This window comes from Tenrec ecaudatus, chromosome 2 (assembly GCF_050624435.1).
Source record: "Tenrec ecaudatus isolate mTenEca1 chromosome 2, mTenEca1.hap1, whole genome shotgun sequence".
Taxonomy (NCBI): Eukaryota; Metazoa; Chordata; class Mammalia; order Afrosoricida; family Tenrecidae; genus Tenrec; species Tenrec ecaudatus.
In genome coordinates this window covers 20,080,860-20,103,740 of record NC_134531.1, presented here as the reverse complement: position 1 = coordinate 20,103,740, position 22,881 = coordinate 20,080,860, and the positions used below count along the sequence as shown (strand labels likewise).

The window sequence follows — 22,881 nt, the reverse complement described above, 5'->3', positions numbered from 1 at the left end:
CCTCAGTTCAACGCCATCAGCTCCTCTGTGGGAGAGAAGAGTTTTCTACTTCTGTACAGAGTTACAGTCACGGCAACCCAACGTGGCAATTCTACCCTGTCGTAAAGGATCGCTATGTGTGTTGCAATCAACTTAATATCAGTGACTTTGCTTTTCTGCTTTATTACTATTGAGGTAGGGAATTTTTATAACAGCAGGCTCTTGGCTTAGAAATGCAATTAAAAGCACTTGATTTTCATTTGCATCCTAAAATAATATTTGAGTATGATTAAGTTGCTGAGAGAGTTCGGTGGATACCTTGATGCAATGTTTACAATGTGCCTTTTGTTTCTGAAAAAGTCAATCTCAGTTATTAACTACTTGTTTTACAAGTTAATCTAACAAAGTTAACATACAAAATTCAGAAAATTTCAAGTTGATCTCTTCCTAGTGTCTCTATGAGTCAGCATTGACTCAATTTCAGTGCTTTTTAAATGTATATATTAAAACAAACAGTATCTTACAAGGAAATGAAACTACAAAATAAAATCCACTATATCACTTTAAACTCACACATATGGATAAGAAAGTATAATGTTTAGTTGAACAATTGAAGAGATATGTCTTATCACCATTTTGTTTAATGATTCTTCTACTAAAGGCCCACCATGTACTCAAGACAAAAAATAAATAGTAAATAAAGGTCAACCATCATGAACAGGAAGGCACTACTGCTTTAATTAATAAATAGGTATAAAGATGTCCATCTATGCTTCATCTAAAATTATCTTATTTTCCAACCCTGGGATTTACAACTATTTGAGGAAAATTGCTATCATCCATCAGAATTGATTTTTTGGTGGTTGGCTGAAAACCTGACACAGTAGCTGAGCTTCAGTGAGAGTCCTTTAAAGTACATCAGAAATCTCACCATCTGGCCAGAAAACTAAGCGTTATCCAAAACAAATGGAAAGGTCCTTTCTTACCACACAGCATCCTCTAATGCCGTGTACACAGACATTGTTTTAATCCTTCATTTGTAGTAAGTTGCAAGTATTACAAAGTCTAAACATTATTCTTGCTGTATTTTGGCTTGACAAGTTTATTTTAGTTATTAAAATAAGGTATATGCTATGAAATCCTTTTCATTCAGCCTCTAACTTATGATGAATGCTGCCTCTAGGCTTTGCTTTACTTTGATGTGTTTCGTTTCCCAGGCAAATGTCAGTTCCACACAACCTCCATAAGTGACGAGTCCCACAACCTAAAACAGGGTCCCGCACACAGGGAGAGGTCCGAAGATATATGTTAAATGAAATATCGAATCTATGTAGTGCTTATTTCAGTGAGAAGAACTACATAGTTTTAATTTAAAGGTGTCAGGGTGAAGAAAAATTAAGTCAGTAATTTTTTCAGAAATGAAGAAAAAAATTGTGAACTATGACAATTGCTGGGTTTCTGTTCCCAGGCTTGATCAGAAATATTTGCTCATGGTTATCCCTGATAATGAAGTTATAAAAAAAAAACTACCACAAGACATTGAATGCATTCTTTTATTTTTCATGACTAGGTCACTTTTGTGCCTAATCAGATATCTGTGATTCATATGCCTCTTGGATAATTTTAAGAGTATATACTTTATGTTAAAATTCACACTGAGTAGGCTAAAAACATGAGATAAGGCAAGCTATACTCAAGAAAAGGATTAACAACATTATCTTACTGAATATTTTACATAACCTTACAGATAACACATTTTTTTCCAAGAGCTATTTTGCAGTATATTCTAAGAAATGGGCCAAAGCAAATAAAATTATAGCACTCACTATTAAATAATAGAAACTTGAATTAAAAGACTGGTTGTAGTTTAAGCAAAATGTCGACTGACGACAAACTGAGTTCTAGATGCCTGTCAACTTCCCGAGTGTATGAAAATGTCGACTCAATTTGCATTTGGACTTTATTCCACCAGGACAGACTGTTAGTCAAGCTTTCTAGTTCAAAGTTCTGAAAAGATTGTGTAACTGTGTGTGACCACAGAAAGGTCTGATTTGTGGCAGATACATAGAAGAGATGAAGATGGTGTCTGCCATCCAAAAAGATGAGCTTGAAATGTTTCCAACAATGGAATCACACATTTGGCAAATATATTAAGTGTGATGGAGAGTACGTTGAAGGTGATAAGACAGTTTGGTAAAAACAATTTAAATACATAGCTTTGAAAAAAAATTTTTTTTTGTGGTGACGCCCTCCTTTAATGGTCATCTTGTAATGTTGCACAATGGCCAAACCACTGAGATTCCTGGTCCAGACAGGTAATCAAATAAGTTTTGGGATGCAGTGAAACCATCACAGGGCCCCAACAACAATGAAGAAGAAAACAATGCGTGTTTCAGTACCGTGTGCTAAGAAAGTGGAGATTAAGTCACTCAGACATTTTTCAGAATACCCAAGTACATATCCCCCTAAAAATCAGAGGTCCCTAGATATTTCTATAGCTAGAGCTGAAGGGAAGGTCTGGGAGCCCACCAGCCTCTCTGAGAGGAGAAAGATGAGCATATCTATTTCTGTAAAGGTGGATAGTCTCAGAATTGGGGGTGGTTCTTCTCTCTCTTCTAGGGTCTCAATAAATGGAAAATAACTTGATGACTGTGTGGTTGTTTTGTGGTTCTAGACTCGGACCTTATCATAGTTTTGGAAAAACATATGCACAGTGATGATCTGCACTTTATTTATATATTATATAGTATAATCGGATAAATATTTTACATCAGGAGTCATTAGGTACATCATTTTTTAATCATGGGAATTTTGAAAACAATTATAATCCCAACTCTTCGATATCTTTTCATTGTATGCATTCCAGGGAGGGTGATTTAGGAAGTGCGTACATATTTATACTCAATGGGGGGGAAAAGTAATGACCTTGAGGGAGATCAATACTGTGGCTCTACTAAATGAATATAGAAATATGATAAGTATGCTCTTGTGGAAGAGGAAGTTTTTGAATAATATTTGGAAAGAGTTATATTTATATATGTTAATGTAGCAGAAGACTGGGTCGAAGAAGAGAAGCTATTTTAGAAGCAGGGCTGGGATCAAATTAAAGACCTAGAGACAGATTTATTTTTTGGTGAACCACCTTTTCAGATATCTTGCTACTCTTCATTTGAGTAATTACCATGGATGTGATTTTCATATCTAAATCCTGCCCTTAATGACTTAAAGTAATTTTTACCTAAACAATTAGCAAAACTCTCTTCTCTAAAAAAATAAAAGTGAACATATAGTTGAAAACTATGTGTTTATCAAGATATTGCCTCATAAGAATGTCCTTATTATAATGAAATTCTCTCTGGAGTTAATAATGTTAAAGAAAGGTAAAACCAATTCCTAATAGGTCTTGTTTATTTTATCTGTGGTGACAATAGTAGAATTTACTTCAAATTTCCCCCAACATGAATGTTTTAAGAAGGGCACACTGCAGAAATTGCTGGAAAATTAAATCATAGATAATAGAAAATTATCTGTGAATAAAATTATTTTGCTATTCCTTTTCAAATGACTAAAACTCACTAGATTTCAATACAAAATGTATGATGAATGATTTTGGGGGGACAAAATTTCATCCATATCATCCACATGAAATAAAATGGGAAAATACTGGATGGAACTTTTAATTAAACATTACACCTGACCTGTGAAAGTTTGTCATTTGCCTACTCATGTTCCAGGTTCTTCACCTCCTCATTTCATCATACTAAGGTACTGAGTGACCTGTGAAATCCAAATTTCTACCCACTTTTCAATCCTTCTAAATTTAAGTGTTTTAAAGTAACATATATTTGAATGTTTTAATGTGAGATGAAGAAAAACTGGTTTCTTTCCATCCTTGGTTCTTGGGAGACACGCGTGAGCTGCTAGAATTCCCTGAGCAACAGGAAATGTCTTCAGTATTCCAGGATGACCAGGTGGATCATGACTGAGGACAGAAAGCACTGCCTCTGGGGAAGGAAGCGTGGACACTGCGTTCAAACTTGCAAGCAAATAGTTAGCCGATCAGTTCCATGTAATGAAACCCCACACACACTTCGGATGAGGAAGTATAAGTTAGCTCTCTGCTCTGGGATTGACATTGAGGCATATGAATCTAATGTCTCTCTTGGTACATGTAAATGTTCCTATGGGCGACCTCCTAGATTTCTTTCCTTCATACCCTTTTGATGTGATAAACTTAGGATTTTCAGTAAGCACATTCCTGGAAGCAGTGAGTCACTTTAACAAATTATCAACCCTGAGAGGGTGGTGGCAACTCTTGACTTTGTAGCCAGAGAGTCAGCAGTGTTCGTCTCTAGGGGATTCCTGCAGTTGAGCGAAGTAACTGTTCAGACACTTGGTAGTCTGGAGGACAGTGTCCTAATACAGGAGAAGCTGAAGCTTAACTTCAGGTAGTTAGGGTCTTAAAAATAGCAGCTGCATTTGCAGTTGATATCAGAGATTATATGTATGCGTGGGGTTCTGATGCACACATTCTACATATATTTTGGTTTTACTCTATTAATATCATTGTCAATGGCAGCTGCCATTATATACATTCTGAACCATGGCAACACAATGCAAAGCATAAAAACAAAAATCAGCCAAACACTGTTATGTTTTAATGCTCTGTTGAAGCCTCTGTGAAAGTTCAGTGTCTTCCTGCCTAGGTAAATCATATTCCAACACCATATTAGAAATTATTCTGTTACGAATATAGGGTGCATAATGGCTAACTTGGGGGATTAGATCACCAGGCCTTTCTTTTTAGGCAATCTAAGTCTGGAAGCTCTGTTAAACCTGCACGCCACCCCCCACCCTTCCTGCTGGCCTTGCCCTGGAGGTAGACCCCCTAGATGAACTTGATGGTAGCTGAAATGCTGCTGGTATAACTTTCAGCATCTTAGCAAATCAAAAGCCACTATAAAACAGCTACTGACAGATGAGTGGAACTTAGTAAGAATATGTGCTTTGAATAGGTAGTAACTATATCTAAAAGCCTTCTTTGAAAATAATTTAATAACAATTGATCAATTAAAAATTCGTTATATGGACACAGATCATTCAATGAGTTAAGAGTACAAATATACTAACAAGTAAACAAATCAGAAACAAAATACAAGATTGACACACATACAAAGAAAGCAGTCTTTCAAACATAATTATATTTACATTTTGGACTTCGAATGGTAGGCAGATCTAGTTAAAAGGGCATATGTCTTCCCAACCATTTGGCAACAGTGACTAGAAAAGATGAATAGGTCTGACTGTGACATCGGAACAACTGTCATTTGGTACAGTTCAAGAATATGGATGTGAAAAGTTATTGAAAAACAACTAAGGATAACAATAAAATTTTAGGACAAGTGTGTTAGTCCAGGTAGACTAGAAAAACAAATTCATGGACATTCCTATAAGAAAGAGCTTTAGATACAAGAGCAGTTGAATACTGAGTAAACATCCCAGCCCAGTCCACATCAAGTCCATAAGTCTGATATTAGCTCATGTTTCTGAACCAATCTATAAAATTCTCTTCAGGCTGATGAAACACATGCAATGATGTCACATGCAGGAAGATCACAGGCCACTGCATAGAAGGTTTTGTGGATCCAGTGGCGGTGTAAGTATCTCAGCTCTGGCAGGGTGTCCACGTCGCTCCTCCTCCAGAGCTTTAGCCGAGTTCCATGTGTTTTGTCAACATAAATGCCTCCCAGAAGTAAGTGTGTGTCCATCCCACCTCCAGCAAGCTATTTATCTCCTAAGTGCCTCCAAATGAGGTCATCAAGCTGCAGCCTGACTGACAGGCTAACCTCTACCCTTCACTCTTAAGTCTCAAATTGACTACAGATTACGGAACTACCACGTGAAGTTTGCACAAATACTCAAAAGTATACAATAATAATGTTGTCTTGTGCCAGACTACGGATGTTAACTCAGCAGCATCTCATGCAACTGAAAGTGAGGAGGAATTAAAGCCCTGGCTGATTAAGGTCAAGGACTGTGGCCTAATGTAAAGAAGATCAGAATCTTCACAACTGGACCAACAGGGACCATCACGACAAATGGTTAAAATTGTCAAGGATTTTTTTTTTTTGTAATTGTAGTGCTTGGAGCCTCAATCACTGCTCACAGAACCACAGTCAAGAGATAAAAGGCATATTGCATTGGGTCAATCTGCTGGCTAAGAAGCCTTTAAAGTATTGAGAAGCAAGGATGCTACCTTGGGACTAACTTGCACCTAACTCAAGCCATGGTATTTTCAATGGCCTCATATGAAGGGGAAAGTTGGATATCAGATAAGGAAGACAGAAAAGGGATGTGTGCATTTGAATCACAGTGCTGGTGAAGAACAAGGAAAGTATAACAGACTTTCAAAAGAACAAACAATTTTGTCTTGGGAGAAATAAGACCAGCATACTCCTTGAAGGCAGAAATGGTAGAGTTGGTCTTATATATTTTGCATATATTGTCAGCAGAGACCAGCCCCCCTCCCCCGCCGCAAATTGAGGTCCTTAAAGGCTGCAACAGTGGGCTCAGGCATAGAAACCATTGTGAGGATGAAGCAGGCCAGTGTAGTGTTTCATTGTGTTGTGCAGGGTTGCTATAAATTGGAACAGACTTGATGGCATCTCATAAAATGACAGCTGCAGTTTCTCTGAAATGGGCAGCTGGCTCCTTCTTTGTGGTGTCTTCTTATTCTGGCAGTTCTTTTGAAACCTTGCCACTTTGGGTGACTGTAGATATTCGAAATACCAGTTATTTAGCCATCAGCTTCACAGCCACGCCCAAGTCACCAGAGTAAATACACTGAGGGTCAAGCATTGGACACTTTGTAGTATTTCCCATAATTTCTTGGGATCCACACAGTCAAATGCATTTCATCATCAACTAAAAAGAAATACGTGTCTTTCTGGCTTTCTCTGCTTGCAGCCAAGATGCATCTGATATCTGCAAGGATTCCCCTAACTCTACTTCCTCTTCTGTATTAGTCTCATGTATTTTAGACATACTTTCTGGGCAGATCAGTTCCTGGGCAAGCGTATCCTCAACCAGAAGGATGGACATAGGGGCTGCCACACTGGGCTCAACCATAGAAGCAATTGTGCAGGATTGGACAATGTTTCATTCTGTGATGCATTTTGACCACTATTAGTTGGAAGTGACTTGAAGGCACCTAATAGTAACAAGTATGACTTGTTGCTTGATTGTGAACAAATAAAATTTCCCTTAAACCAAAGCGTAGTTTCAAAATAAGGGGTCACAACATGGTTTAAAATAAGAAAGGTGTTAATCAGGGTTACATCAAAGCACCATATTCAATCTATATGCTGAGCAAATCATTTGAAAAATGGATTTATAAATAATCAGTATCAACGTTGAAGGAAAATCACTGGCAATGTGGGGATACGTAATTAGTACAACCTAGCTCTGTGGAAGCAAAAACAACTGCACGCACTTACGGATAACAAAATGATGACTGCTTCTTCCAAAGTGGATTGCAACTCAACATTAAAACGAAACAGAACAGAAACCTTCACAACTGGACCAAGAAGAGACTAACAATGAATGGGGGGTGGGGGGGGAATTAAAGTTGCCAAGGTTTCAATTTTTCTTGGATTCGCAATCAATTACTATGGAAGCAACAGTCAGAAAATCAAACAACAGCATTGCATTGTGGGGAAATGTGCTGTAAAAGATCTCCCGAACCTGCTAGAAAGAAACGATGTGTCCTTGAGGATAAAGGTGGGCCCAGCCCACACAGGGCCTTCATTAACCTCATTACATGTGAAAGCGTGTTCATGAATTTAAAAATAGAAGAATATATGATTTGGAATTATGATATTTGTAAAGAATATTAAATAATCTGTGGGGTACTATGAGAAGAACCAACAAATATATTTTGGAAGAAGTACAACCAGAATGCTCCTTAGAAACCAGGGTGAAAATATTGCACTTCCTGTATTTTCGACATGTTATCACGCAGAACGCATCCAGAAGGACGTCTTTCTTTGTAGAGGTTGGTATAAAACGATAAAGACTCTCTAAGAGATGTGCTGACACAGTGGCTATAATAAGGGGTTCAAACACCGAAAATCTTTGATAAAGAAATTTTCTATCATTTGAGGTAGCACCAATTTGTATAAAAAATAAACATATAGACAAATAAGTAAACATATAGACAAAAAGTAAAAAAGACACATTGTATTTTGTAAGGAAGAATCACACAAAAAATCCATGTAGCATGACTTGGCAAAACTCAGTGGGAAGAAAATGAGGAAGGGAGGAGATGGTTTTTGTTTGTTTGCTTATGGAAGCTAGAAGAGTTCTATGAGTTAAAGGGAGGGAAATAAGAAAGGTCAACTGACAACTAAGTTCAAAATAAAGACAGTACTTCCAAAGGCCTATGATTAGACAAACTTTAGAAAAAAGGAAAAGAAACATTCATTGAGCATATTCTTTACTTATTTAGTTAGGTATTAGTGTTCATGTTTTTTTAAACACACGAGGAAATAGAGAATCTGCATTCTATTAAGTGGCAAAACCTAAATTTAAGCAAGTTTCATTCCTACATCTGCCTTTTCTTGGATTGATGAGATTCATGTTCTCAAAAATAAACTGAGGGCCAGGTTTAAAGTTCTGGAAGTAGATGTGTTTCTTTTCAATCTGCAATCACTCAGATGATAAAAGGAAAATAAAAATAATGTGGAGTAGCTGGGCCAAGAGAATGGTAACAGTGAAGGTGTGGTTGAATGTTGGCATACAGATGACGTTGTGCCAGTGTCCCCTCAGGGACCCTACATTTCGAATGGTATGGAGGAAGGGGGTAAGATAAAACATCTTGGAGAGACATAAAAGTATAAAAACTATACATTTTATAACGTGGGACCAAACAGAATCATGAAAGGGACCAGGATTACAGATCAGATAGTGTCTGGTGGGACCTCCAAGACTAGGGCCCCCTAGGCTGTATGTCTGGAGCCGAGCTCCCCCACTTTAGAATAATAAATCATTAATGACCAGAAGGGCAGCCTGAGCTGGAGGATGAAGTTGAAAGTCAAGGCAAGAAGGTGTGGGATCAGGAGACCCAGGGAGGACCTGGGGGAAGCAATGGGCCATGAGAGGAGAGTAGCAGACCCTATGAACCAGAACCAGCATGAATTGTTGAAGGTAAAACTGTGATTTGCTGTGTAGACATTCAAGTAATTCACAATAAAAAATTACATGGAGGAAAAATTTTTAAAAATATTATATTTTATAGTTCATGGTACAATGACAAATTTTAATTTAATAGTCTCTGAAAGGACCATGGACTGCAAGAAGGACAAGCAATTCTGTGTTCAAAGAAGTAATGGCCAGAGTGCCTGTTAGAGGCAACGATGGCGAGACTTCATCTTGCCTACTTAGCAGACATGCTGTCAGGGGAGACCTGCCTCTGTGGAAGGACACCGTGCTTTTTTAGAGTATCAGGGCGGCCTAAAGAGGAAGGCTCTCGGAGACGCTCAATTAATACAGGGGTGCAACAGTGGACTCAAGCCGAGGAACAATTGTGAGGATGGAGCCGGATTGGCAGTGAAAACCTTCTGTTGTGTACAGGGTCTAGATGGGTCGGAATGACTCAGTGATTCCCTTCTGCTGTGCACAAGGTCTATATGGGTGGGACTGACTCAGTGTTTCCCTCCTGTTGTGCACAGTGTCTCTATGGGTTGGAATTGACTCAGTGACACCCAACAACAGCAACAAAGACAGAAGGATACTTTTTTTAAAGATGTTTAATTTTTTCATCAAACAAAGAAACCAGAATAGTTTGCTATATAAAGTACTTAAAATAGAACTCTTAAGTCTTTGAAGGAAAAGGTTTAGGGGAAAATTAAACTGAAGGAAATAATAACAAACACCAATATTTGAGAGATGAACAGGGATTCCTATGAAAAGGCTCAATTGGATTGCCACTGAGGCAATCAAAATCTAGTATTGTTCTAAATGAATAAAGTTCTCCATAAATTGTTTGTTAAAGTACGTTGAACTAAACTTACTGTAATTTAATTAATTCCCAGAAGACACAAGATAAGAAACACAAAATCATTAGCAGCTCAGAGGAAACAAGAGTGAAGAGATTTTGATGTACCATTATTACCTGAAAAGATGTTTCCTGCCTGGAACTGAAAACATTATCCACCCACTTTTATTACAGAGACATCTATACCATCAAGTCATCTTTAACAAAGCGCATTTGAGAATTGGGACAGGGTCAAAGTTAGCTTTTCCATTAACTGTGATAAAGTTATTTGGCAAATTAAAAGAAACAATTTTAAGGTGAAAGCTTGCCTAATGATGAGAATAAAACTTTTTAAGCTTTTTCTGAAAACTCATTTACAGAAAAGTAATAAAATTGCCTTCTATCAAGTGGCCTGAGCAGATTAGGTGAATGGTTTAATTTTTTTATTTCCATTGGATTGTTATAATATGCGCTTTAGCAGCAGGTACTGTGCAGACGTGGGTGAACAAAAACTTTAGTTGATTATATAGAAACTTCAAAAACCCCTCTTTCATTTACATCTTACCTGTTCACCAAGTATGAAGTAATTCAAACACATTCCATAATTAGGATTGTTTCCCATTTATAATGGTGAGCTGGGCCAATTTATGGATGCTGGCGAGGAATATTGCAAGTACCATGGGCTGTCCAAAGAACAGAGATCTCTCTGGGAGGAAGTACAGCCAGAATGCTCCTTAGAAGCCTGGATGACAAGAGTTCTTGTTGATTTACTGTGCAATGTTTTGGGTTTTTTTGCATTACCTTCAACAACATTTTACTTGCCTTGGTGCGTATGATACTGTTTGATAATTCCTCTATTCTATTGACTAATCTGTCTCTGGAATGAGCACAAATGTGTGTGTCTTGAAGCCATTTGGAGAGTTAGCTATTTTTCAAAGTTCTTGGCATGGTGGAGTACGTGCTTCCAGTACTGCACATGATGCTGAAATATCTCAAATGGCATTCTGGTTTATTTGGTAACTTCTTCAAAGCCACTTGGGTGTATTCCTTCTGTACAATTCATTCTCAATCATAGGTCACCTAGAGAAATGTTTCCGGGTTAGTCTATTATATTTAGTACAGTAAATCTTTGTATTCTCACATTTTTGTGTGTGATTTCTCTGTGTTTTCCTGCCACAATTCCCCAATAATATCCTGGAGTGTAGGAGCTCACTTGATTTTTTTTCAACAGTTCCTATAGCAGAAATTAAAACTGCTCAATGTGTTCTTCCCATTGGGCTTTCCAACTCCAGAACTGTGTGCCTTTCATGATAATGCTTCTCATTGTCTCCTCAAGCCGCCTTTTGAAATTGGCTAGCGTGCTCTTTATTTCATCATTTCCCCTGTGCGCTCTCACAATCTACACTCAAAAGAAGGTGCAGTGTTTTTTCTGACAGTCCCCTTTGTCTTTTCTTCCTTCAGTGTCTCTTTGCATGACTTTTAGCTTGTTTCATGTTTGATCTTCAGTCATTTGTTTTCCAAGCATCAAATCTATGCTTGAAATGGTATCTGAATACAAGTGTGGTATGCTCAGATTTGGCTACCCTGCGATTGTTTTAATTTCTTGTAGCGTCCACTTGATCCTCAGTATGCTTATTTGATAGTCTGTTCCACAGTCTGCCACTGGTCTAGTTCTGAATGACATTTATCTTGGTCACTATCTCTTTTCCCAAAGGTTGAAAAGTTAATCTTTTAGTATCACATATGAAGAAGATCACAACTATCATATTTCAGGCTGCTGCTAAAAATATATATATTTCCAGTGAATCAGCCATTGGTCTTGCAGAATTCTATCACGCAATATTTGCAGTCACGCATAATACTAAGAACATTTCAACTAATTCTTCGTTTCTAATTTTAATATCAAAAGCATAAGTAACTATGAACACATAAGTAGTGCATGTTTGGTAAAACCGAGACTGCAGAAGTTGGTAAACATTTTCAATTCGTCCATCTTTGTTATTAATTATTGATGTGTGTGTTTGAACAAAAAGATAAATTAGCTGTTTTATCATGCTATGGATATTATCCTATCAATGTTAGTATTCTGTTTTAGTATAAGTAATGAATTGTACTTTTTGATGATGACAAAATTATTCTTCAACTTACCCTTCTCAGCAGAATAGACCATACATTTGTTTGATTTAAAATGTCTAATAACTGCCCAATGGAGAGTTCATTAATGTCTTAAATATGTATCCTTAGATATGCCAATTCAATTATAACTATTTTCACTTTTCCTTGATTCATACTTTATACAATCTGAATTCTCATATTCAGTCATGCATCGTCAGTAAGAAACATTATGAAAAGCCTTACTCCATCTAAGGCAGCAGTTCTCAACCTGTGGGTCATTCACAGGGGTCGCCTAAAACCATCAGAAAACTCATATTTCCAATGGTCTTAGGAACCGAGACACTGATCCTCCATCTGTCTCCAGCCAAGTTTGCCCACATATGAGTACCTGGCATGAAGAGTGTTACCCATGCTACACAATGCTTCCAGAAAAAAATTCATTTATTTATAATTAGAAATAAATATTTCACAATATATAATTACATATTGTTTTGTGATTCATCATTATGCTTTATGTTCAATTTATAACAAGGAAAATACATCCTGAATATCTGGTATTTACATTATGATTCATAATAGTATCAAAATTACAGTTATGAAGTAGCAACAAAAATAAATTTTCGGTGGGGTGTCACGGCATCAGGAAGGTTGAGAATCACTGGTCTAAGGCATGAAATTTGACTCTACTTTGAAAGACAATCAGTGCTCTTGGAAGCAGTATTCAGGACAGCAGAGATGTATTGTATTGGGTAAATCTGTTGCCCACGACCTCTTTAGAGGATAAAAGAGCATGGATGTTATTTTGAAGACTGAGGCACACCTCGCCCCGCCATAGTATTCTTCATTGCATCATATATATGTGAAGTTGGCTACTGAGTAAGGGAGAATACAGAAGAACCAATAGAGAGGTCTGAGGGGCCAGCCCCAATCCCAACAACATGGACAGTCTCCCTTCCCCTAGAAGAATTTATTTCAGAGGACAGCACTAAACCTACAACTCAAGGAGAGGCTAACATCTGACAGAGAACACAGGAGCAAATGAAGGGGAAAGAAGAGAGAGTGGAGCACATCCTGGTCCACCAAGCCTTGAAGCTGAAATCCCTGCTCAGAGCAGCCAATGCACAGATAGGACTATATGACCAGCCCCATTATGAGACACAACATCCCTGACTGACCCATAGCCCTATGGGGGACAACACTGGAGACACAGTACAGGAATTGCACCCAATCTGACTCCACCACACCAAGGCAAAACACTAAGGGCATGCAAAAGAACAGAAAGGGGAGCAGAGCAAGGAAGTCAAAGGGAATAGCAAAAATAGATTTTTGGGCAAGGGCGTGGCACACCAGACTTGAGCGGAAAACACTCCTAAAGGTCAACAGATTTCGAAATACTTACAGAATTTTCTTCGTTTTCATCATTTGTTGTTTTGTTTTCATCTGTTGCTTTGCTTTTCTCTGCCTTGTTTTTGTGCATATCATTATCTCTGCAGGTCTGTCTAGATAAGATAGGCTGAATAAACAATCTGGAGGAGAAAGCAATAGTACCTACAGTTTTGGAGGGGGGACATGGGAGAGGGGGAGGTAGGGGAAATGAAGTGATGTTAACAAACCAGGGACAAGGGAATAACAAGTGATCCAAAATCTGTGGCGAGGAGGGTGTAGGAGGCCTGGTAAGGCTTGATCAAGGGCAATGTAACCAAGAGGAATTACTGAAACCCATATGATAGTGGGACAAGAGGAAAATAAAAGGAAATAGAGGAAAGAACTAGGAGGCAAAGGGCTTTTATAGAGGTCTATATACAAGTATGTACATATGTAAATATATTTATATTTGATGATGGGGAAATAGATCTATGTGCACATATTTATAGGTTTAGTATTAAGGGAGCAGATGGACATTGGGCCTCTACTCAAGTACTCCCTCAATGCAAGAACACTTTGTTCTATTAACCTGGCATTCCATGATGCTCATGTTCCCACCACAATCACTGAATACAACGCGGGTGCATAAGCAAATGTGGTGAAGAAAGTTGATGGTGCCCTGCTTCTAAAGATATAGCATTTGGGGTCTTAGAGGATTGAAGGTAAACAATTGGCCATCTAGCTGAGAAGCAACAAAGCCCATATGGGAGAAGCACACCAGCCTGTGTGATCACGAGGTGCCAATGGAATCATGTATCCATTATCAAAGAATAAAAAATCATATCATTGTGTATGAGGGGGAATGTGGAGTGGAGACACAAAGCCCTTCTGTAGGCAACTGAACACCCCCTTACAAAAGGGTCGTGGGGAGGAAACCAGTCAGTCAGGGTACACTATAGCAGTGCTGAAACATACAACTTTCCTCTAGTGCTTTAATGCTTCTTGCCCCGCCATGATGATCCCAATTCTATCTTACAAATCAAGCTAGACCAGAGGATGTACACTGGTACAGATCAGACCTGGAAACACAGAGAATCCAGGACAGATAAATCCCTCAAGACCCATAATGAGAGTAGAGATACCAGGAGGGTAAGGGGAAGGATGGGTAGAAAGGCAGAACCGATCATAAGGATCTACATATAACACTGTCCATGGGGGATGGCCAACAGAAAAGTGGGTAAAGGGAGACATCGAACAGTGTAAGACATGACAAAATAATAATGATTTATAAATTATCAAAGGTTCATGAAGGAAGGAACACAGGGAGGGAGGGGAAAAATGAGAAGCTGATACCAAGGGCTCAAGTAGAAAGAAAATATTTTGAGAATGATTATGACAACAGATGTACAAATGTGCTTGATACAATGGATGTGGGTGTGGATTGTGATGAGTTGTCTGAGCCCCCAATAAAATGATTAAAAAAAAAAGAAGAGAAATAGATGCATTTGAATTGTGGTTCTGGAGAAGAAAATTGAAAGTACTAATGACTGCTGAAAGGAGAAACAATCCGTCTCAGAATAAGACAAGAGTACTCCTTAGAGACAAGGATGGCAAGACTTTATCTACTATACTCTGGATCTGTTGTCAGGAGAGACCAGTCCCTGGAGAAGGACATCATGTTTGGGAAAGTGGAGGAGCAGTGAAAAAGAGGAAGGCCTTTTACGAGCTGGCTTGACACGGTGGCTGCATCAAGAGACTCAGACGTGGAAATCATTTTGAAGATGGTGCAGCATGGGCCAATGTTTAGCCTAATTGTGCATAGGGTTGGTATGGGCTGAAGCTGACTTGCTGGCCCCTCACAATGGCAGAGCCACACTAAATACGCTCTTATGCCGCTATTACTCTCCTATCGTGGATAAGAAGCAAAATTACTTGGTAAAAAGTGCACTGGTAGCATTTGCTAAAAATCACATACAATTGTATGGGGTTATTTATTCCTTGCCCACAGCACTATATTTTACTCAGCAAGCTCTACAGGATTTCTATTTTTAAACCCGAGTCTGTTCCTGAATTGTTCTTGGTATTTGGGTCAATGATTCTAATTCTTGCTAGGCAATTCTTCTTAGAAATCCCACTGAGAACTCAAAGTCAACAATCCTAAAATTAACCTCACTTTCCTTCCTCCTTTGCAGTCCTTCCTCTCATCGGCACTCAGCACGCCCAATCCCACACTGCCTCTTCAGTTCTCTTCCTCCCATCCCCCAAATCGCCAACCTTTGAGGAATTTCCATTTCAAATAGTAGTTCAACCAGTATCTTCTCTGTATTATCCCTATCCTACTATAATTCCTGAGGTGACTGCAGCTACGGGCTCAAGCACAGAATGATTAAGATGGTGCAGGACTGGGCAGTGTTCAATTTTGTTGTGCTGAAGATTCCTATGAATTGGAATCAACTGGATGGCACTCAACAACAACAACGCCAACAATTTAATTCTCAACATCTCTTGGCAAGGCTCTGGATTACAGAATATACTTACAGACTTGGTTGCTTCCAGTGTATCCAAAATATTCATTCAGAGCTATCTACTTTTTATCCATAAGGGCTAAGGTGTGCCGAAAACACATCATGGTATTGTCAATCATATTCCATGTATTATGAAAGCTGGACAGTGAATAAGGAAGGCCACGGGAGAATTGGTGCCTTGAATTATTGTGTTTGTGAAGAACACTGAAAATACTTTGAGGGCCAGAAGAACAAACACTTTGTCTTGGAAGAGTTACAGCCAGAATGTTTCTTAGGAGTGCGGATGATGAGATCTTGTCTGAAGTACTTAGGACATATGTTCCAGAAAGATCCGTCCCTAGCAAAGGACCGTGCTAGGGAACGGAGAGAGTTGGTAAAATAGAGGAATTTTCTCACAATGGCTCCAACAATGAGCACAAACGAAACCATCATGAGGATGTTCAAGAGCAGCAGTGCTTGTTCTGTTTTAGGTTCATTGGGCCCCTAAGGGTCAGAGGCAACTAGAGGGCCCCTGGCACCACCAACATTTTAATCAGATTCTCACAATACACACTAAGGTGTTAATCATTTTGAGCAGCAGCTCCTACCTCATTGACTACCTTAAATAAGGCTCTGGTATTCATAGTATCGACCGCATGTTTTTTCTATAATAGTCCCTAACAATTTATAGTTTTCTACACATACCTCCATGGTCATTTTACAGCTTATTGAAATGCTCCTCCCCCCATCCTCTCATGCACATCAATCTTTTCTCTTTAAATTCACAACAGCCTCCACGTTAACCAAACAGAAACTAAAGGAAGGTTTACCTAAACCACTCGCTTTGGGAAGGTGTCTCAGTCTTATTCTCCTGAAAGGTCTTTTTTATGACTCTAACAGATATTGAAAGCTTTTAATATAGATTTTTGTGAGGATCATAAACCACCATTCAGAGGACATTGAAATATAATTCAGCCTAACCACAATAATTGGTCTGTCAGCTTCTCTGGAAACCAGAGCTAAGAAGAGTCTTCATATACTAATCTCTGGCCTCTGGAGCCTATTGAGATAGTAACAATAGGAGGGAGCCCTATTGATATGCTAAGACTGGAAAAGGCTTTCTGGCACAGCAAGAGAAATTGTATTTTTTTCCTCTGATCTCTTGGCCTTCTAGTCAATGCTGACTCATAGCGACCCTCTGTGGATTTCAGAGACTACAACTGTTTTTGGTTGTAGGAAGTCCAGTCTTTATAGCTGGAGCTGCTAGTGACTTTGAAATGCCCACCATGAAGATCTTAGCCCAATGCTTAACCACTACGCCACTAGCACACTTTCCCCCAGGAATGGTAACACACCTGTATTTTATTTGTAAGGTGAAAAGCTGAATATAAAAACTCTGTGAATATTGAAAACAATGAGGCATGCAGTTACAATTCTGGTCACTATGAGAGTGCCTTCTGGGATGAATCTCTCTAAGAGCTTCAATCACATGTCCATCTACAGGGCGAGGAAGTCACATTCCCCCAATTGTGTTCTTCAATGGCAAGCATCATATTTATTTGTATCTGCCTCTCGGTCCTTGTACAAACAATGAGTAATGGATAGTGTGCAGTAATTACATATTTAATAAATAGAATATTTCAACATAGTCTACGTCAGCAACTCTTTCAAGTGTAATGTAATCAATGAGGCATGTTTCCTGATCCAAGAGACCTCATCTCAAATATAACTTAAGGAGGACATTTCTTAAGTCTTAGACTAAGACACACAAAGAGTGAGACATATTATCTGAATGAAGGAGGCCCTTAGGATGAGGTTAAAAGGGCATCCAAAGGTTTGCTAAGATACAAAGCTTGACAAAAGGCTTGGGAGGCCAAAGGAAAGTATCACAAAAACATGATTGACGGCAGATCAACACTTAACAGTGGCAGAAGGATCTACAGAAACAGGGACAGAACCATGTTTGGGACACGGACATTATGTTAGATTAAGAGGTTTACAAGATGGTCAAGGACCCTCCAACCAAGGCAGTCAGGCTAAGACAGATAGGGCACCACTCATGTCTACGTGACCCCATGTACTTCCCCAATAAGGTGACCTCCATCCAGGCCACATACAGGCAAGCTACTAAGAGAGACTGCTCCTCCCTGGGCTGGGTGCAGAGGGGTGGAGGTAATCTACTTTCCCAGGCACTCTACCTGAGGGCAAGATAATCTACAGCCCGGGTTAATGACCAGAAAGAATTCAAGGGAGGCTTCCTCTGTGTGAGAGCTGTGCGAATGGATTTAGGGCGGTCAGTGCCATTCATACCCTTTTGCAAAGTGAGGTGCGTAGGGTTTAAACTCTAATGCAGGCATCAATTTCCTCCTATCGGGCCTGCACCCCGTGAATAAAGTTACTGGGAGACATGTGAAAGATGCATTACTATTCAGAAAATAGAAATATGCAGGAGAGAAAATTAAGCTGTGCTCCCTGATATTTAAATGTGTCTTAAGTTAGTTATAATTTTCGAGAGCATTCATATGAGCCAGGACACTACATTAAAATGGTAGGCATCAATGCCTTGTCATCTCTCCAATCTGCAGCAGAAATGTCATGAAGAAAAAGGCAAATTCACAGCACAGTTCATATTCCGTTGCTATACAGCTCAGTATCTCTGGTTCAGAAACCTGTTACTATCAACCGCTGACAATTTTAGAAATCAGATATCTCATTTGCAAAGTATATTCATTCCGAAGTGCACTAAAAGGACATGCAGACTCTGTCCGTATAAAATACTTGCTTGTCCAGGTAGGAATTCCATTCACGAAATTTTCATGACGAACAAACCAATCACTTGCTTTGACCTGGGAATTCAGATGAGCTGACTACAATGATGTCATATCCTTTTACTTACTACTTGTAAACCCTTATCTTTGCCCCTCAGGCCAGAATAATGATGATATATTGTGCCTTGTTCCTTATGATTCACAAATCCTTTTTACAGAAAACCTTTTCTTTACCATTGATAAGACTATATGATGACAGACAACATTGACTATCTGGTACAAAGATCAGCCCTGAAATTTTCTAACAATGTGACCTGGGCCAATTATTTAATGTGTCCATGCCTCGGTGAAAATTTAAAAAGTATATTATTAATTTCCTTGGGGAAATTCCTAATATTCTTTCAAAAGGCTTTCCTGGGGCTATAAAATAACTGAATACATTTTTAGAAGTGTCTGTTGCTTTCAAAATATTAGTTAATTAGCATTACTATTGAATGTATGGGTGAAAATTATGTTTAAGTACTTTCTATCATCTAGTGTTACTGAAAGCTTTCTATGACTTCAGTTTCTCTTTTGGTTGTCATTTCCTTTGATAGTTTAGTCCAGCTGCAATGGAAAGCAGCATCCATTACTATCCAGTATGTTTGTTGGCTAACACGGAAGATAAAGAAACGCTATTAGCATTAGCCAAGGGCATATCTCTCATTCTTTCTTTCTTTTTATTGGGGTGGGTGGGTGCATGCTGTTCTGATATGTATATGTATGTAGCACATTAGATGAACGGGTCCTTTTATATGTGTATAAGGGAGGCATTTCTGTGCCATGGCCCAAATGGCTGTCAAAAATATCCCCTTCCTTTCCAAAACATGATTATCATTATTATTGTTTTATCCCTAGATAAATTCACAAATTTCACTTACATCCTGGCATCCAGATGCCTTCCACCCTGACTCCCACCAGTTCCTCCCACAGCCACCTTTTAAAAACCTTTCACGGCTTGAAAAAGTTTTACTATTCAGCAGGTTAAGGAAATCCGTGGTCAGCTTTAGGATTTGAGTCTCTGCTGAGCTTTCAAGGTGTCAGGACCCTAAAATAATATGAACAGCAGGAGTACTAAATCTTTCATTATTTCCAGCCTCCCCTTGAGCACACTGGCTTTGCAATAAAGAAGCTGTCATTTACACTCTTCTTTATTGCAAGGTGGGTAATAGCTACAGGGCGGAAAATCAGGAACTGTGTCAAGTGAGGCTGACTGCCATTATGATGAATGTGTAACCATTGCACATTTGCATCTACTCTTTTCATATACAGGTACTTCATAGATGGGAAGAGTGATGGGGACAGCTACTTTACAATAGATGGAGCTGACGGAACCATTGCCACCAATGAATTACTAGACAGAGAAAGCACTGCGCAGTATAATTTCTCCATAATTGCGAGTAAAGTTAGTAAGTATGGCGTGGATGGAATCAATGTTCTATTGCACTTCTTTGGATTTAACCCTATCAGTGAGTCCTGGCTCAGGTGCTTTTTCTTTTGGGACTGACAGCTGAGTGGTCTCCTGGGGCAACGCGGAAACCTGTTTCTTTTCTTCGTAGCATAAGTCCACTGAAATTGTGACAGCTGCCAGTGAGCCCTGCTTGCAGGATTGCCTGCATATTGAGAAGGGGGTTCATTGTGCGAGAGCCTTTCTTTTTACTCTGTAGCCTGAAAAATCCACCAGTCACAGCTGTTTGCCCCACAAAGTCACTGTCAGTAGCATTGGAAGGTGCACAGACCAGGCAGGAAGAAAAGGTGATCATTAAATATCGCCTAATCTGAAATGTGACCTGACATTACAGAGGATTTTTCTCTTTAAATTAACCTTCTTCACTCTTTTTTTTTATGAAAATGAAAAATTTTCTGAAATAGCATTTTACTATTTTTCTCAGCAAATTAGGTCTCCTTTGACATTGACAATCGCCATGCACATTGCTCAGTGAGCTCAGATTTCTCACAATGTGTCAGCGTTCTCTATACTTGCTTTCTCTGGGTCCATTTCCAGAATTCTGCTTTCCCTGACCCTTGTCGTCTCATCTTTGCTTTATTGTTTACCTTTAGGTATCATTTAGAAGCTTGTTGTTGTTGCTATTGTGTATTTTGTTATCTAGACCACCATGAAACACACAAACAGCCCTCACAACCCAGAAGTCCATTCCAACTCATAATGAGTTTAGAGGATGGGCTAGAACTGCCTCTCTGAGCTTCTGAACCATAACACATTTAAACAAAAAAGAATTTTATTAGAATATAACTCAGAAATCATGCAACTCCATAGTTCAATCACATGAAGGCAAGGAGTACAGTCACCAACATAGTTCATTTTAGAACGTTGTCTTGGTTCTTGCACTCATCACCCTTGCCTCCTGTTTCCCCCCAGTCACCAAGTACCTCTCCTGGATTTACTATACAGAAACAGTACTAACAACCACAAGAAACTAACAGCAATGAACAACAATCACAAAGTACTCTTTCTGAGTGTAGAGAACTTGGTCCTTTTATCTGGGGCCCTTGAGCATTTCAGGAGCTCTGGTGGTACTGTTGGGGAGGTGTGTTCATCTGGGTTAACAAGAGAAACAAGTGTAAACTCCTATGTGTATACGAAAGAACCTTACATCAAAGAGCAATTGTACATCGAGAAAACACCCCAGCCTAGTCCGCATCAAGTCCATAAGTTCAATATTAGCCCTTAAGTCCGATACTAGTCCATAAATTTATCCGTAGGCTCCCACAGCACATGCAGGGATGCGGAATACAGGAAGATCACAGTCCAGTGGATCCAGTGGCAGTGGACACATCTCAATGTTGGCGTGGCTCTCCATGTGTCTCTTCCAGCTCTCAACAGCAAGAAAGGGAAAGCAGAGAGAGTGTGTGTCCCCCCTCCTGGGAGGAAGACAGGGGTTACCAGAATCCTCAGGAGAAGGCCATGCCAACACAAAGGCCTCAATGGCTCTCAGCTGATAGGCAGGCTAGACTCCACCCTTTCGCTTAACTTGACAGTAGATTATGTAACTGCCACAGGAGGCTTTGTACTGCTGTTAAAGTAGGTGGTTGACACCCACCATCAGCTCAGTGGGATAAAATTGAAGCTATCGGTCCTTATAACAATTACAGCCTCAGAAACCCTTTATTGGGTCTTTGTAGGTTTGAATGCACTCGATGGCAATGGAGTGGATAAGATGATATTCTGCTGGGAGGTTATCTCAGGGACTTATTTTTAAAGTTTTTTTAAAAAAAAACTCAAGTTTTAAAGAACATGAGAACGCCATAGTCTCAGGAAGAACTCTTGTCTAAAGTGGTCCAGTAAGGCTGGACTTTGTGAAGAATTTTAATTCTGTTCTGCATGCTTTTGCCCATTCTGTTACAGCCCATCTATTTTTATCCTAACAGTAGTTGTAGTTTTAAAATCAGAGACCCATGGCCGGCAGTTCAAAACCAGCAGCAGCTCCGTGGGAGGTAGACTGGGCTTTCTACTCCCACAAACAGTTGCAGTTTCAGCAAATCCCAGGGGGGTCACTTTAAACCAGTATTGGCTCTAAGGCAGAGACTTTTTGTTTGGCGGGTAGGGTGGGTTATATTCTTTGTGTTTGCTTCCAGTTAGCCCAGAAAAGAATCATTCACAAAGAATATGTACTGCTAAGCATGTATTGCTCAATAACCAAAGAAAATTATCATCAATTTCTAAAATAATTCACTGGGGTGGAGGTGGGATCATTTAGCTCTGGACAGAGTTGTTTTTAAAAAGAAGTTCATCTTACTAGTTCTTCTGTTTATAGTCCTTTTTGAAAGGTTTGGGGAAATCCCTTCTGAATATCTTTCATTTAGTCTGCTTGTTATTTTCTTGTGTGCATCTGGTGGAAATGCATAACCATTTGGCAGCTAATTTTACCTTTCAACACAGGGAACAGCTAACTGTGAATATTTCTGTTGAGAGCTTTTTGAACAGTCTCCACGCAGTAGGGTATAAATATAAAACAATTTGTTTGTCTTCAACAATTGCTTCCAACCAGGATTAGTCAGACACCTTTCTTTCCTATCTTCTTCGACATCTTAAACTAGTTTAATAACACCCATTTCA

At 39.1% G+C, this 22,881-nt stretch overlaps 1 protein-coding gene across 2 annotated transcripts in view; it reads left to right on the top strand.

Moving 5' to 3' along the window:
• CDH12 (cadherin 12) overlaps positions 1-22,881 on the top strand; it is a 344,128-nt gene that overhangs the window by 286,464 nt on the left and 34,783 nt on the right. For both annotated transcript variants that reach the window (XM_075542993.1, XM_075542992.1), the window contains one exon: positions 20,076-20,212. In XM_075542993.1, the coding sequence (XP_075399108.1) occupies positions 20,076-20,212 (137 nt within the window). The remainder of the gene's footprint in view (positions 1-20,075; positions 20,213-22,881) is intronic.